This window comes from Ptychodera flava, chromosome 19 (assembly GCF_041260155.1).
Source record: "Ptychodera flava strain L36383 chromosome 19, AS_Pfla_20210202, whole genome shotgun sequence".
Lineage (NCBI taxonomy): Eukaryota > Metazoa > Hemichordata > Enteropneusta > Ptychoderidae > Ptychodera > Ptychodera flava.
The window spans coordinates 22,879,943-22,897,333 of NC_091946.1; the positions used below are offsets into that span (position 1 = coordinate 22,879,943).

At 38.4% G+C, this 17,391-nt stretch overlaps 1 protein-coding gene across 3 annotated transcripts in view; it reads left to right on the forward strand.

The window, feature by feature from the left end:
* Positions 1-9,255: 9,255 nt before the first annotated feature.
* The window catches only part of LOC139118940 (low-density lipoprotein receptor-related protein 6-like), an 85,013-nt gene continuing 76,877 nt past the window's right edge, over positions 9,256-17,391 (forward strand). For all 3 annotated transcript variants that reach the window (XM_070682515.1, XM_070682516.1, XM_070682517.1), the window contains exon 1: positions 9,256-9,532. In XM_070682515.1, the coding sequence (XP_070538616.1) occupies positions 9,475-9,532 (58 nt within the window). In that variant the 5' untranslated portion in view covers positions 9,256-9,474. The remainder of the gene's footprint in view (positions 9,533-17,391) is intronic.

Sequence of the window (17,391 nt, forward strand, 5' to 3'; positions counted from 1 at the left end):
TTGTCACCCAATGTCGTAATAACACGAGTGCTTGTTTTACAATACACCCCAAAACTACGCTTTCACACTTCCAAAAACCTACCCTATCTAGTCAAGGTATCTCACTGAAATTCCCACAGATTTTACAAACGACATTGTTTTCATGAATGATTTTCTCCCGATTTTCGTCCAAAAACGGATTTCCCTGTTCGTCCCAATCATTTCCGATGAGTATTTCTAATTTTTGCGACGACAATCGGTATTTTTTCATCCTTCGCGGCAAAATTACAGCGCCCGCGTGCTCCGATAGCTAGCTAATCTACAATTATCAACTTCGCGCAAACCGAAGGGGAAATCCCTTGAAAACACACTGAGGGAAGTTTAGTACAGGTATACGAGATCTATGTTACCATAAAAATATTACACTTCACTACCTGTCATCGGAGAATAGTCAGCGAAAGGTCGTCTGGATACGGAATCAGAGTATTGACCCCTAGTGTTCAAAGATAACACCATTCGTTTCGTATGCATAGCAGTGCTGTCAGGTGTTGTCCCTGCATTCGTAAACATATGTATGTATGTATGTATGTATGTATGTATGTATGTATGTATGTATGTATGTATGTATGTATGTATGTATGCATGCACACACACACACACACACACACACACACATATATATATATAATATAGTTATATATATTATATGTGTATGTATATATACATATACATATATATGTATATGTATATATATATATATATATATATATATAATATATATATATATATATATATATATATATTATATATAATATATATATAATACACACACACACACACACACACACACACACACACACACTAATAGTTCTTTTACCGGTTCCATGATGCATTGCGCGCCAGGGTATACAAAGCGTACGTTACGCATAGAACTTTTTAGCCGTAGGGTACACGCAGGGTTCGTTACTCATAGAACTCTATGGCAGATTACTATGAGGGCCCGTTCTGGTCAAAATTATGTTTTATTAATTTTAGTATGTTAGAATTAATTTTATGTAGACTGGAATTAATTTACTAGCACCTCGAATTAATATTATGTTTCTTTTAATTAATTTTTATATGCTTTAATTAATTTTGTGTAGTCATACCGAATTAATTTTATGTGTTCCAATTAATTATTTCTGCTTATCTTTGCTGTAATTAATTTTATGTAGTCTAGAATTAATGTTGCTAACATTTCAAATTATTTATATGTTTTTTATGTGCCGGAATTAATTTTATGTAGTCTAGATTTAATATATTAATTCCTTCAATTGATTAATTGGGTTCAAAATGTTTTCACGTGCTGCAATTAATTTAATGTGTGCTAGAATTAATTTCTACCAGTGTCTTCAATTAATTTTGTGTTCGTCGAAGTAATTATGTGTTTGAGCGAATTAATTATATGTGTTCGCTCGAATTAATTATATGTGTTCGCTCGAATTAATTATATGTGTTTGCTCGAATTAATTATATGTGTTTGCTCGAATTATTTTCGGCCGATCCCACAGTCCTTTGCGCACACACCTCTTAAATCAATATGGCGGCTCCCGACCGGAGTGGTATTATTCAGGCGCTCGAACCGTGATCTGTGAAAATGGAAATCAATAAACTGATCACAAAAACTTTGGTAGTGTCTCCTGTCTGAGGGATCGTGTATGTGATTGCTCATAGAGCGAAGCCCGACCAATTTGTGTTTACGTCAGACACGAACGTTCACCCTTTCTATCGGGCTTTGCCAATCATCTCGTGTACTGTAGTTTGTGTAGCCCTGCGTACGATGCTGTGTGTTCCGCTACAGCTAATAGCCCCGCACACCACAGCCCTGCAAAGACCCGTACGTAGAGTTGGTGACTTCAAATCCATTTTTGGACTTGACGTAAAAAGCCAAATTACTGCCGAAATTCAGCGTTCTTGGGCCCAAGTCGTATCCCTGCCTACCTCAGCTACTCGATCGCTTCCAAAAATGCCAGTCTTTTATTCTTTTTTCGTAAATAACCGTCGATGTCGGCAACTCTCCTCGCTAGCCCTGCGTACGTACGCAGTGTACGCTGTGCATTCCCTGTGTGCGTTCCTAACACACAGCGTACACTGCGTACGTACGCAGGGCTAGCGAGAGAGTTGCCGACATCGACGGTTATTTACGAAAAAGAATAAAAGACTGGCATTTTTGGAAGCGATCGAGTAGCTGAGGTAGGCAGGGATACGACTTGGGCCCAAGAACGCTGAATTTCGGCAGTAATTTGGCTTTTTACGTCAAGTCCAAAATGGATTTGAAGTCACCAACTCTACGTACGGGTCTTTGCAGGCTGTGGTGTGCGGGGCTATTAGCTGTAGCGGAACACACAGCATCGTACGCAGGGCTACACAAACTACAGTACACGAGATGATTGGCAAAGCCCGATAGAAAGGGTGAACGTTCGTGTCTGACGTAAACACAAAATTGGTCGGGCTTCGCTCTATGAGCAATCACATACACGATCCCTCAGACAGGAGACACTACCAAAGTTTTTGTGATCAGTTTATTGATTTCCATTTTCACAGATCACGGTTCGAGCGCCTGAATAATACCACTCCGGTCGGGAGCCGCCATATTGATTTAAGAGTGTGTGCGCAAAGGACTGTGGGATCGGCCGAAAATAATTCGAGCAAACACATATAATTAATTCGAGCAAACACATATAATTAATTCGAGCGAACACATATAATTAATTCGACCGAACACATATAATTAATTCGCTCAAACACATAATTACTTCGACCGAACACAAAATTAATTGAAGACACTGGTAGAAATTAATTCTAGCACACATTAAATAATTGCAGCACGTGAAAACATTTTGAACCCAATTAATCAATTGAAGGAATTAATATATTAAATCTAGACTACATAAAATTAATTCCGGCACATAAAAACATATAAATAATTTGAAATGTTAGCAACATTAATTCTAGACTACATAAAATTAATTACAGCAAAGATAAGCAGAAATAATTAATTGGAACACATAAAATTAATTCGGTATGACTACACAAAATTAATTAAAGCATATAAAATTAATTAAAAGAAACATAATATTAATTCGAGTGCTAGTAAATTAATTCCAGTCTACATAAAATTAATTCTAACATACTAAAATTAATAAAACATAATTTTGACCAGAACGGGCCCCCATAGATTACACCCAGACCTGTATTTTCGTCGCTGATGGTTAGATTATACACGGGGCATTATTTGGTATTGCAAATTTGTGTCATTCTTCTATAACAATCCGCTGTACAAAACAAATCAGCATGTTTTCGCTGTTTTGAGCTTATATACGGTGTTTGATAAAGTCACTGCAATGCATTGTGAGATAACCGGGAAAAGGTCTATAGGCAGTAGAAGTTTATGCTTTGCCCTACTGATCTCGGTAAAGGTGTTATTTACCGATACACGGTGATGACTTCTCAACTTCGTAACAATAGATCAGGGATCATAATCAGCGCCACGTTCGCATATTCGGTATGTTGGGATCAAAATGAGCTTTTTCTTCGTTCGGGATAGAACTTGAATTTGACTTGGGTTTCCATGTATGGTTTCCTATTAGAAGCTCATCGGCAGCCTTATGATTTTTGTAAATTGTACGGATGGACGTTACAGTCTGACTTTAAGGTAGAATACAGACAGATATTCGGACTCTCAAATGTATACAGTTCGTTTCTGATCTACTTGTGGCAGCTCTCTTAGAATTAAAAAAAAATCCATCGTCTGAGTTTTTCGAAAAATTTATTTTTTCCCTTAAAGATAACACAGGGATGGCGGCCATTTTGAATTTCAAATATCGGTAAATGGCCAATCTGATTAAAATCAGATGTAGAGTAGGCCCCCTACGGCGACGTTTACACTTTCGCGGTATTCTCTTGCTGTCGCCTCTACACGGGGCTTGTATAAACTTCGCCGTACTCTACATCTGATTTTAATCAGATTGCCTCATGGCCTGTATATCTCTATGGCAATGTTTGTCATCATATGCAAGCAAAGTTGTCTATTCACAGTCACCTGTGGTCGGCATAGAATAGCGGAATAGACCGACCACAGGTGACTGTGTTCTATCCCAGTTTTCACGGGCCAAGAATGGAGGAAATAGTTCCAAAAATGTGTTATTTTTTAAAAATTCTCACTCTACAAGAGTGGCATTCCCCTCCCCGCCAACCCAAAACTAACTGGCTAGCCGCCTATGCATCGCATTCAAATGTATGCTAGATTCATGTGTTTTTTTTTCATTCGAAAATGTTTCATCGGGAAAGGGTTACAGCGCTTGTTAGAAAGGTGTTACAGTACAGTTCTCAATTATCATTTATCATTGGTAGTATTTTAATCCATTTACAATGTGTCTCTAACTTGTCTTTTTCCAGAGCAATTCTGTACTCTGAGTGGCAGTTTTGTTTCACTTGCGGCAAATATAAAGCATATCATTGTTTCCTATTATACATCGTCATTGCATAAATAAAGGGTTTTGCTATAAGAATAGATAACTGTAAATAACTGAATCGCTCATTTCTCCAAAAGGTACGTGATGAAGGCTGGGTCTCAAAACAAGCAAAACAGACGATGAAGAAATTATAAAACTCTTCCCAGAATGTGTGAGAGAATAAATATTGGAAAATAAATGGTCAATGGACTCAATTGAATACTGGTAATTCAATTCCTTGACTTTTTGTCTGTCTGTTTCTTATATTTCTTATTTTAATTTATGTCGTTATGGTTTCTAATCTGTAGATTGTCATTAATGATAATGCACTTGCCCTTTTGATATCATAAACTATGAAGACGTGCAACAGTTTGTAAATTTCCTTCAAAATGACCTTCCCATATAACCCCAGATACAATCTTCTATGCGTACATGCAACGATTTTTGTTAAATACGCATTCAATAAACAATTGAATAAGAGGGCGCACATCTGGATGCGCGTCCCTGTCGTAAATTTACAACTGGTGTCTATGAATAGCAAAAGTGGTATGAATTAGTGTCAAGTTAAATACGCATTCAATAAACAATTGAATAAATTACACACTAAGTTTAATCTTCATGATTCACAAACTTCGCTGTGGTGACAGAAAGCCTAGTATAGTAGAGTTGACTGTCCCCTCGTGTCCCGGCGGTGGCAGTCCCCGGGTTGGTGGGTACCCATGCTTGTTACCCAAGTTTGAAAAGTACCCCCTTTCCTAGAATATTTCTGAGAAAAACACCCCCTATTTGAGGCAAATCTGGGAGAAATTAGCTGTAAAAACATACCCTTATTTTCGAAATCTAGGAGGTTAGTATATATGTTGACTTCCAGGGTTGACCCTGGAGGTTGACTTTGTATACATGTACATACATCACAAATGTTTGTCCTCACCTGATTTTAGTCACATTCATACACAATCATCTAGAGTGAGACTAGACCAGATTTAGTGTCCTTGGGAGATTATGAAAGGACTACCCCTAATCTCGGAGGTTACAGTGAAAGTACCCCTTTTTCTCGATTTCACGGACCTAGAATCTCCGAGATGACTGAAGAAAAACACCCCCTTTTCCGTGAATTTGGTAACGCGCATGGGTACCCACCAACCCGGGGACTGCCACCACCGGGCCTCGTGTTCAGATCTGACCGCTGCGAAATGTTGCGGAAAGAAACTTACTTTATTGACTCAAGAGGGCGCACATCTGGATGCGCTTCCCTGTCGTAAATTTACAACTGGTGTCTATGAATAGCAAAAGTGGTATGAATTAGTGTCAAGTTAATTTGTCTTTTGACAATTTATTTATTATTTATCATCGAGGTGAAAAATCAACCATTAAACCCTAATGAAGCTGTAAACATAGTCAATGGAATGGTAGCTGTCTGGAAATGTATACAATATTTTTTTTAATTTCCCACATTTATTTCATTGCAATTAATAATGGTCATTTTTGGTATCACTGTGCTTTGGCGTACATACAATCAAAGACATTTTCAACCATGGTTTTGTGTAAATATGTATGGTGTCAGTATGAATTATTTACATGTTTGAGGTAGGGACACCCGGTCATTATTCTTCAATTTTATCAGCAAATAATAACCCACCTGGATTGCTGAGCTCAAGTTGCCTGAGAAGGAAATGCCAGATTTAAATTGAAAGACAAAGTTGGTGATTTTACCAGCGTTGTATGAGATTTGCAACTCAGGGCTACACGTTGAGATGTTTTTACCGTAAGAATGCAGTAACCATGTTGGGGGGTTGGGGGGTTGGCCGAGCGGTTCTGTCTGTTGCTTCTCCGCTAGATGACCGGATACCATATGGTGTGTGAGTTAGAACGCGATTGAAAACACCGTATTGCACATCTCACTCGTTAATGTTGTATGCGCCTCAAAGTGAGACTTCAACTGTTGCTCAAACTGTCCCAAATGAAACTTTCAACCATTTTTACCGAATCGAGACTAAAAATCGGGAGTCACCGTCACGGTAAAAATTTTGGTACTTGAGAAAAAAACTGCTCAACATTTACCAATTTTGAACTTCAAAATAGCTGCCATCCCTTGTTAAATTCTATTACAAAAGAGAATTTTCGATTTTCAAAAAACTAAAAACTTTCCTTTCTAGAGAAGTTTTATTGGGATAAAGTCGTCGGAACTGCTCCCAAAGATCGTATGGCACTCCTACGACCAATGTAAACACTGCATCCAAGATACGATGGTGACTGATGAAAGTCAAAACATGTTTGTCATAATCTGCATCGTATAATGTTAAATGTTATGATGATGAGGTGCATCTAGATATCGTGCTCGAATTTTTGCAGTGTTTGTAAACAAGAAACTCGCACAGGTGCAGTTCCGACGACTGCCTCCCTTTAAATTGAGCTTCCTACAAGTGGTAGACCTAAAATGTATTGGAAAAGTTTGAGAGTCTGAATATCTGTCCCCGAGACGTGTTCTACCAAAGTTATCTATCTATCTATCTATCTATCTATCTATCTATCTATCTATCTATCTATCTATCTATCTATCTATCTGTCTATCTATCTATCTATCTATCTATCTATCTGTCTGTCTGTCTGTCTGTCTGTCTGTCTGTCTGTCTGTCTGTCTGTCTGTCTGTCTGTCTGTCTGTCTGTCTGTCTATCATCTGTCTGTCTGTTTGTCTGTCTGTCTATCTGGATATACTATACATATATCTAATATATCATATATCTAATATATATACTACGTATCTATCTATGCATCTGTCAGTCTGTCTATCTATACATCTATCTATCGATCTAGATATATAGTAGATATATGATATATAGTAGATATACATGTAGTATATATCCACTATATCTACTATATAGCTTATATATATATATATATATATATATATATATATATATATATATATATATATATATATATATATATATATATTGTTGCGGCTATGATGATGAGATGCATCTAGATATCGTGCACAAACATGTTTTAACTTTCATCAGTCACCATAGTACCTTGGATCAAGTGTATATATATATATATATATATATTAATATATATATATATGTATATATATATATATATATATATATATATATATATATATAATATATAATCGTTATACTGCTACAATAGTATTGTAAGTCTCTTGTATGTTTGTGTTTGCAGTGTTCATTCACAGTTATGCCATTTCTGTAGGATATATTGGTTATCAGAGTTTTATTTATGAATGAAGTGTATATTTGCAGAAAACACCACACGTGGATATAGTGGGATGGCATTTCATGCCGATGATGTACATATGTATTCTTTGAGTTTATGCCACGCACGCACTCCCAGCACAGTGAAGAGCGCCACCCCAGCTTGGAAATCTCTTCACAGAGAGACTTGAGAGTACGGAATCTCTGCAACTATTCAAAATAAAATAGGGTAGGTGCGCTCACCTACAGAGCAGTAGCTCTACAGGGCTCTAAATTAAAGGGAGACATTGTACTTATAGCCTTAAATGAAACAGTCGTCGGATCTGCGCCTGTGCGAGTTTCTTGTTTACAAACTATGTATTTCGTTCACGATATCTAGATGCACCTCATCATCATAGCTGCAACATTTTATATTATACGATGTAGATTATGACAGACATGTTTTAACTTTCATCAATCACCATCGTACCTTACATACAGTATTTACATTGACATGTGGGCCCCATTCGACCTTCGAGCGCAGTTCCGACGACCGTTACCTTTACTATAAAAAGATGTTTACTTACAAGTTTGTATAATCCTGGCTTTCTTGATTTTAATGACAGAGAAAAGTTCATGTATATCTTTACTCACAAAGATAAACTACCTCTTGCCAAACTTATTTATTGTACTTTAGTTCCTCCCCCAGCAGCAGCTTCATCCAGTGTTTGTTGAAGTGAGCAATAAAGTAAAGTAAAATAAAGTAAAGTAAAGTAATGTAAAGGAGGGCCGTCTCGTCGAAATTGCGCCTGTGCAACTTTCTTATTTGTAAACAACGCATTTCTTGCATGATATCCAGATGCATCACGTCAACATTGCTGCAAAACCTACATTTGACGATGTACATTACGACAAACATGTTTTACAGTATATATATGTATATATGTATATATATATATATATATATATATATATATATATATATATATATATATATATATATACATACATGTATATAACTTTCATCAATCGCCAACGCACCTTCGATATACTGTTTTATTAGTCGTATGGGTCCCATACAACCGTTGAGTGCAGTTCCAACAACCTCCTCCCTTTATATATGGCGAGATAAAATAACAAAAGGGAAATAAATAAAGGACGGGCATTTATGATTTATCACAACATTGTGAATATCACCATCATGAAAGTACTGTAATGATACTGGACAACTCGACAGCCGAATGATTGACACACATTCCCCCTCTATAGCCTGTCTTTTAAATTCAGAACTGTCTTACAAGTCATTTTTATTTCTTTAATATAAAGGTGTTGAATGATACCATCACTTTTTTCTCACAAATATCCTTACCGCACCGAATACTATCACATTTTGTAGTTGCTTTCGGCCAATTAAAGTTCTCCTCTGGTTTTGTTTTTTTATAATTACATGTAGCTGAAATTCGTCTTAGTATTAGCATGGTGAGTATAAATGAATGAATAATCAAGTAAATAATAAGATTTCCAATACGATACGGGGTATTGACGTCATGCATTCATATATCTATTTAAACATCGTGATGTAAACACTTTCTAGGTACCGAGCAGGCAGGTACTTCGTATACCCAGAACATTTAGTCTCCTTACGTCACAAGCGTTACGGAAGTGACGTCAGGAAGTCGCTTCTACAGCACATGGTACAAGGTACAGTCTGAACGTCTATCGGCTGCGAGTTCTTTGCCAGAAATTGTCGCTTTAGTGGAGGGAGAGACGCGTAATTTCGAGGATAGATAGTGAGACTTACATTATGAAGCTGTCTGTTCTCCTCTTCATACAAACCGTGCTGATTTTTTGCGGACTCTGCGGTAAGTGTGGCTATATTTTTTGCTACTCAAAGCGTGCACAGGGTACGACCTGATCGAACATAGCGTAGGCACCATAGCATGCATGCATCGCTGTCTGTCGGTCTGTGACCGACGGTCCAGTCACTGACCTCGACATGATCAGATCACCACATCCTTGCCAGTTACTTCAAGCTGACTTTTATGTAGATATTGAATATGTTTTACTTTGCTTTTTTATGGCAATTCACTCCACAGAAACGCCAATGATCTCATAAGGACCGTTTGCGTACCGTATTACTAGTAAAACGCCAACGGTTACAAATCCACTGTGATATTGCAATTCTTCGGCATCGTGCACTCGGCTTTCGGGTCTTTTTCATCCGTTATCGCACTCCTATCAGACGCGTACATGAAAGACCACCCTTTACACAAGACATGTAAAGTTAGTTCACCAAACAGGATGGATATATCCATTTTCCTTTCCGCCCAGGCTACAAGCGAACGGCGCCGGTGCGGTCAAAGCTAGCTGCAGACGGCCATGAAACGTGTAGTGCTGCGCACGTTCACCCCATCTTTTTACGTCCATGGTTATAACCAGTATTGATGAGTAGTAACTTCGTGTATCTGTGAGAAACCACCAGCAAGTTTTTATAGTTTATTATCGCTCATTATTATATGTAGCACACTACATATGCCAAATTCAATGGATGCGCGTGATTAGTCTTCCAAGGAAGGAAAACCAGAGAGGAATCGTGGATTGTTGAAGCCTGTTTACAAATGCTGAGCAGCTTTATGAACTAGGTCGTAGTTGACTCAGAAGTCGCGAGTATGGCAAAGGTTGACTTTTTTAATCTTCCACGATTTTACTTCAAGAATTGTCTCGTAAACGTCCGCGGTAGTATATCAGACAGATCTCCATCAATATTGTGTGCACATGTGAAAGTCTAGCTGCATAATTGTAGCCCTTGGTTGGTGGCGATTGGGCTTCTGTCGTGCGGCTCGCGCCTTGCCCCAACCAGGGCTACAATTTCTCCCTATACCTGCTAGTGTAAAAGCTGCAGTGCGGATCTACACTGCATGGTCAAGGCACACACGGGGCCGCATTATTAGAGAATCTCGCCGCAAATTTCACTATAATCCTGCTCCCGGATAATGTTAGAGCCCTTGTAACTCCTATCGATGGTCAACTTTACTCCTTGCAGCTGAAAAATGACAGTTTAATGACTCAGGCGCGAAGTCAATTCGAACTGGACCGCCGTCGTTGAACTCTGTACCCAGCCGACTTGTACCATTACATTTTAGGGGTGGCCGACAGGTGTGAGGGAGCTGAATGAGCATGCTTACGGGTAGCCCTTCACTGCCTCCGGAGCCAAAGCCGGACACTCTTGCCATACTCGTAGGACTATTTATGGGATTGAAAGGGGTGGGTAATTTTCATGACAATATATAACTCTTGGTGAATAAGAGAGATACTTTTGCCGAAGTTCAACTACGCATTTTAATTAGTTCATCTTCCCAACTTTCTCAAATATGTTACGTACTAGTTCAATAAATCCTACACGGGAAAGGGTCATTTGAAGCAGTTAGAACTTTGTGTCCATGCATATTGTTCAGAGGCGTGTGCCTAAGTTAAACTCCATAACTAGTTCAACTTTCACAACTAAGTTCAACCATCCACCTCATTGGTACAACTACATTTACAAGATGCCGCTGTTGTTCAATGTGGAAAGAGTGGTTCCAAGCAAAATCTGTTCGACTAAAAAGGTCACAATGTGTGAAGTGGGTGCCAAAACGGCATTCTTGTCCATGACGGCGTGACTTTGAACATTTTTTTTTAAAATCGGATATTTTCCATCTAGTATCAAAGTTTGACATATCGACGATTTCGGGATTACTGTGAAATCGCCGATCGACACTGGACTCAGCACTCTGCGTCTGTGAAATCGCCTATACTTACAGAATATTTATCGGCAATTTCCGGACTCTAGACGATACTACAATGACTAGCCTTGTGCCACGGCACGCCGGGTCTGTGAAATCGCCGATATTTATTTATAGTTACTTATAGTGCAGCTTTGCCAAATACTTTGCTATTTGTATACAACACGTAGGTATTTTACTGTTTTTGTAGGGTCGTAGCATTTCTTAACTCATTACACAAACGCGGATTACATTCCAGATTAATTTTCTCACAGGACATTTATGTAGTCTCGCTTCGAATCATAGTGAACTTTACAGTGTGCATGATGAACTCAGTATGGAAATAGCCTAATATAGGAGCGACTTCCTCCAATCTGATTAAAATCAGATGTAGAGTACGGCGACGTCTTCTATGCGTACGCGGTATTCTCTCGCTGTCGCGTAGTGAGAGGCGACAGCGACTCGGAGAGAATACCGCGTACGCATAAGAAGACGTCGCCGTACTCTACACCTGATTTTAATCAGATGGACTTCCTCCATCCGTTTGCTCATGACTACTTCAATAATGCAGTGTTTATCAATTTAAAATTTCGGCATTTTCTTGTCTGTCAACATACATCTTAATGATGAAGTAGGCCGGGTTGTATGAGGATTTCTTTACAGCATTTTCACATCTGTGCTTTTTCATGGATACATCTTTCTTTTTGTAACAAATTCCTTGAATCAGCATGTTTTACATACATGCTTTGATATTGACCTCAGCAGTTTTTGAATAAATCTGATAAAATTTGAAGCACCGAAGTAGTAGTAGTCACAGTACAGTAGTAGTATCTATTTAAAGCTTCCCACTTTTACACAAAGTTGAGAATGTTCCAGACTAATTAAACTCATGTCATGATGAGTGTGGGAGGAAATGACATACATAACATGATCAAAACAGAAGTGGACCAAAAATGGACTCCTGAGATACACCGCACCAATCGACAAAACATGAGCGTGTACACCTAAATAGCTAACATTGACTTCTTCCTGTAAGGTCTGATCGAAACCACTTCAGTGACAAATCAGAAAACATGTACACAGAAAGTTCACTCAGCAAAATGTTATGATCAACGATGAAAAAAATCTTTAAGTATATCTAAAAACAATTATCTTCATCTATATTCTGTAAAAGTATAGACCCTGGTCAGTTAACTTGACTAAAGCAATGTGACAAGAGTGATGTTGTCTGATGATTGTGAGTTGTCAAAAAAGATTAAATGCATAAAACTGTAAAAACTAATATAAACATGTTTTTCTAGTATTTTAGATTGAACTGGTAGAAGGGAGATAGGCCTATAGTTTGTTAACATCGGAACTATTTCAGCACATTTGAAACAGTCGGAAAATGTACCACTATAAGCTTCAAGATTAAAAAGAGTCGCGAATATTTGTCAGACATTTCACCACTTTACAGCTCTGGCCAAGCGCTAGTCTGGCTCGAACTTCGCTACTAGATGATACTAGAGTTTGTTAATTAGGCGGGTAAATATCCGAATATATATCGAAGATTTTATAGCCTTAGAGATCTATATCGTATAGTATATTAGCCGTAAATATCGATTGGATATTTTATAATTATATCGCGGTGTCCTCTTGTTGTCAGAGCATCTGTATAAAATGGCAAAGACGAGACGACAGACTTTGCATGGCGTGAATATCTCTTTCACTTCTCAGGAAATAAAGATGGCAGTTCTTCAATGGTCACTGGTCTCTCTTTGCTTTCAGCGATAGTGGTATTCTAGCAGTAATTGAAAAGGAGCAAACAGTCCTATGACCTTTTTCAATCCTCCGAAAAGATAGCGTTAAAATAACAACAACTATACTGCCACTAGCGCGCTACTGTACTGCTAGTGTCACCGTTTTCATTAGTCCCTCACACCTAGTCGGCCACCCCTAAAATGTAATGGTACAAGTCGGCTGGGTACAGAGTTCAACGACGGCGGTCCAGTTCGAATTGACTTCGCGCCTGAGTCATTAAACTGTCATTTTTCAGCTGCAAGGAGTAAAGTTGACCATCGATAGGAGTTACAAGGGCTCTAACATTATCCGGGAGCAGGATTATAGTGAAATTTGCACACGGTAAGGCGAGATTCTCTAATAATGCAGCCCCGTGTGTGCCTTGACCATGCAGTGTAGATCCGCACTGCAGCTTTTACACTAGCAGGTATAGGGAGAAATTGTAGCCCTGGTTGGGGCAAGGCGCGAGCCGCACGACAGAAGCCCAATCCCCACCAACCAAGGGCTACAATTATTGCAGCTAGTGAAAGTCAATTGTTCATTGGCACGGATCGGGAACGACATTAACGGACGTGATCATCGTGATGCCATTAGCAAGAAGTAAACCAATGGTAAACAGATGATGTTCGTAGAAATAAAACTTATTAGGATAGATGCCATGGTACTGCATGGATGTGAGCATTTGCTGTGTTTACATGTAACTATTTCTTGTGCTTGAGAACCCCCCCCCCCCCCCCCCCCCCCCCCCCCCCCCCGATGCCCAGGTCATTAGCCAGTCTTTCAAATATCTCGTACACAATTGCATGACAAATCATGGACAGATCAACAGGAAGTTGGCGTGAAGAGGGCTGGTACTGTTGTTCCTGAGTTGTTTTGAATTCAACGAATGAAATGGTCTGGAAGTATTCATAACCACATGAACCTGCAAATAGCTGTGTTACAAGATGGCTGGAAAAATGACTCCAAGGGTTGAGAATATTACTGAACTAAGTACATTACATGTAACACCACCAACTCTGCAGGTGAAACAGTTTTTGTGAGGTGCTGTGAGTGTGTTACAATGAAGGGGCCTATCAGTGCAAACTAGGAAGCCCTACAGTGCTTGTGGCAAGGGCAAGTAAATAAACATGTGGGCATTGTCTGTAGACTTGATTGACCTCAAGGCAATTGTGAGTCATATCTGACCTGAGAAAGTGTATCTACGATTCCTGGAGGACAGTCTGAAACAAAAGACTGTTATATAAGGGCAATGACACTGCATGTTCACACCCTTGTACTGTTTTGACTTTCAGCTGGCTGTGCACTTTTTGATTGATTGTTTATTTCAGTATTTGTGGCCTCTACGCCCCCTCCCCCCCCCCAAAAAAAAAAATAATTACACAATATGGAAACAGATTGCTAGCATACAGTACAAAATAAACCATCCAAACAAGTAAATATACAAACAAATAATTTATACTGTAAAAGATGTAACCATCACTTATTGCCCATCGTAAAACCATTTCTCATACTTTTTTAACCCACCACCCCTTCTAAATACAATAATTTTAGTTTTCTTAATGTTAACATTTAGCTTCCATTTACAACAATGATCGTACAATTGATTAAATAGTCTCTGTAACCCAATTCGAGAACTACTAACAAGAGTCAGGTCATAATCAAATAAAAGATAAATAATTTTCATAAGTCCGATATCCACACCTGAAAACTGACAAGTTTCACTCAATGTTTTCCCAATGTCATTGACAAAAATACTAAACAAAAGAGGTGACAATACTGAACCTTGATGGACACCGTAAGTACAAGTAAAGAATCTGTATTAAATACCTTTTGGTGTCCGTACACATGATTTGACATTCTGGTACAAACTTTGTAGACTTGATTGACCTCATTGTGACAAATATCTGACCTGAGAAAGTGTATCCACGATTCCTGGAGGACAGTCTGAAACAAAATACTGTTATATACCGTTAAGGGCGATGACACTGCATGTTCACACCCTTGTACTGTTTCGACTTTCAGCTGGCTGTGTACTTTTCCAAATTTAATTGGTTGTTTATCTATGAATGCACATTACGTTATTTTCAGTAGCTGGGTCAGGTCTTGATAAATAAATACATGAAATACCAGTACCGATCGATGATTCCATTAAGGTAAAGGAATTCAGACTTGAGGAAAATAATCGTTGCATTTCAAAGTCATTTGTGCAAGTTGTATTTTAGCCAACACAAAGATGTGACTTCACTTCATCGACAATGAATCTTCTTTACAGTGAATTGTTCAATTGTTGTAAATTAGTTAAAACCTATAATAGGGATATGTAAAGTGCTGCATGTTGTACCCAGCTTCCAAGAAGAACCATTGTGTGTTGCCTGTTCATAGATAAAAATTCTTTTTATTTCACGGCAAGCAACACAACAAATCCTGAATAGCTGCACTCCTAATAGTGATGCAACCCTCCAGAATGTTCTGTTTGCCTGCTACGCAATTTGCATATAATTAATGTCTCTTGTCTTCAGGTTGTTATTTCTCTTATCTGGTCATAGGGACGGGAAGTGAGAAGTTACATGAGTGTTTTCTTCTTGTGTTATTCTGATCATCAATGTGATTGTAGCCAGCTAAATCATATTCTCAGTACAGTGTAAGTGAATACAACAACTGACATGTAGAAAGCATAGGTTCATTCTAAGATTTGACATCAAGACTAAGATTTACAGTAATCTCAATCATCTGTAGCAGATAGCGGTGGTTCAAGCCTTGATGACCAATGTTCGGAATCTGAATAATCAGATAACAGTTGAAAGAGACACAGTGCAGGTAATCTTCTGGAGTTAGCAGTATACAATATTACAAACGGACGTTTTGTAAGCTACTAAAATGACAAAGCATAGCTTGAATTATATCAGTATAGAGAGCAATGGCTGCCCATGCCAGTAATTGCGTAAGTTAGGAGACAGTTGAACTCATGGTCTTGTGACAAACCGTTTGACGCCGCATTTCAATGTGTCTTTACTGCCAATTACATGTAGTGAAAGTTATCATTTTCAAAGGACCTTGGTGTGAAGGATGTCAATTACTTTGGATATTTTGTGTTCAACTGACCAATCAGGTGACAGTTTTAATCCTACAGCCTTGGAGCATTTAATTGTCAACTGTATTGCATATTTCAATTTGCTGGCTGTCTATTCTGTAATATGAGTCCAAATTTAGAGAGAAACATCATGAAATTTTCAGCTGAATACAGCTCTATTTATAGTCAGTGCAGTACTTTGCCCCCAAATTTACACAACCTTCTGCTAACATATCCACGTTAGTGAGTTAGTTCTCAGAAAGGAAAATGACATCAAGATGTTTTTCCATGGACTGACACATTTCACTGATCAAATTGTGCTTATTTTTACCAAAATGTATCTGAAATAAGATGTGGAACAATATTATGGGACAAAAGCCATATCTGATAATAATATTTTCGTGATTTTTGTGCTAAAAAACACCAAGCTCTTTATCTTCTCCCCACAGATATACTATAACCTGTACTAATACAGTGTGTTCTGTACATAATAAGATGTTTTTGAATCCTGGTCGGAAACAACAGCTTTGAACTAACCACACAGGCTATGTTGATAATTTGAACTCCAGACATTTTGACTGCATTTTGCTAACAATGTTTTGCAGACAGAGCTAGAGTATTTGAAAATACTTCTACAAAAGCGAAGTTGATAGAGGCAACAGGGATCTTTAGTATATTGAGGTACAATTGTCTAAAAGGCTGATCAGTTAATGACAAACATCCATGATCAACTTTCCAAAGAACCATTGGTTCCTTGTAGGAAGGTTCAATGACCTTCTATGGTGAAATCTACACACAATGCAAATCTAATGCAAGTATACAGCCAATGTGGCACTGTTTACATTCTACATGGAAAGAATAGGGTCACAGAGACTTCAGAGGTTCAATATTCGGCTCGTCCAATATGTCACTCACTGAGCCCTCGTCCATACCGGGCCGTATTTTGTGTATAACCCTATTATTATACACCTCCCTCCATTAATCGTCTGTATAAACTAATTCTATGGTAAATTTTGAGGGATGCGGCATGCGCGATATGAGTGGAACGCGCGCGATTGTTGAAAATTTGCATATTACACCTAAAAATAGAATGTCCCAGTGCGTCGCGCGT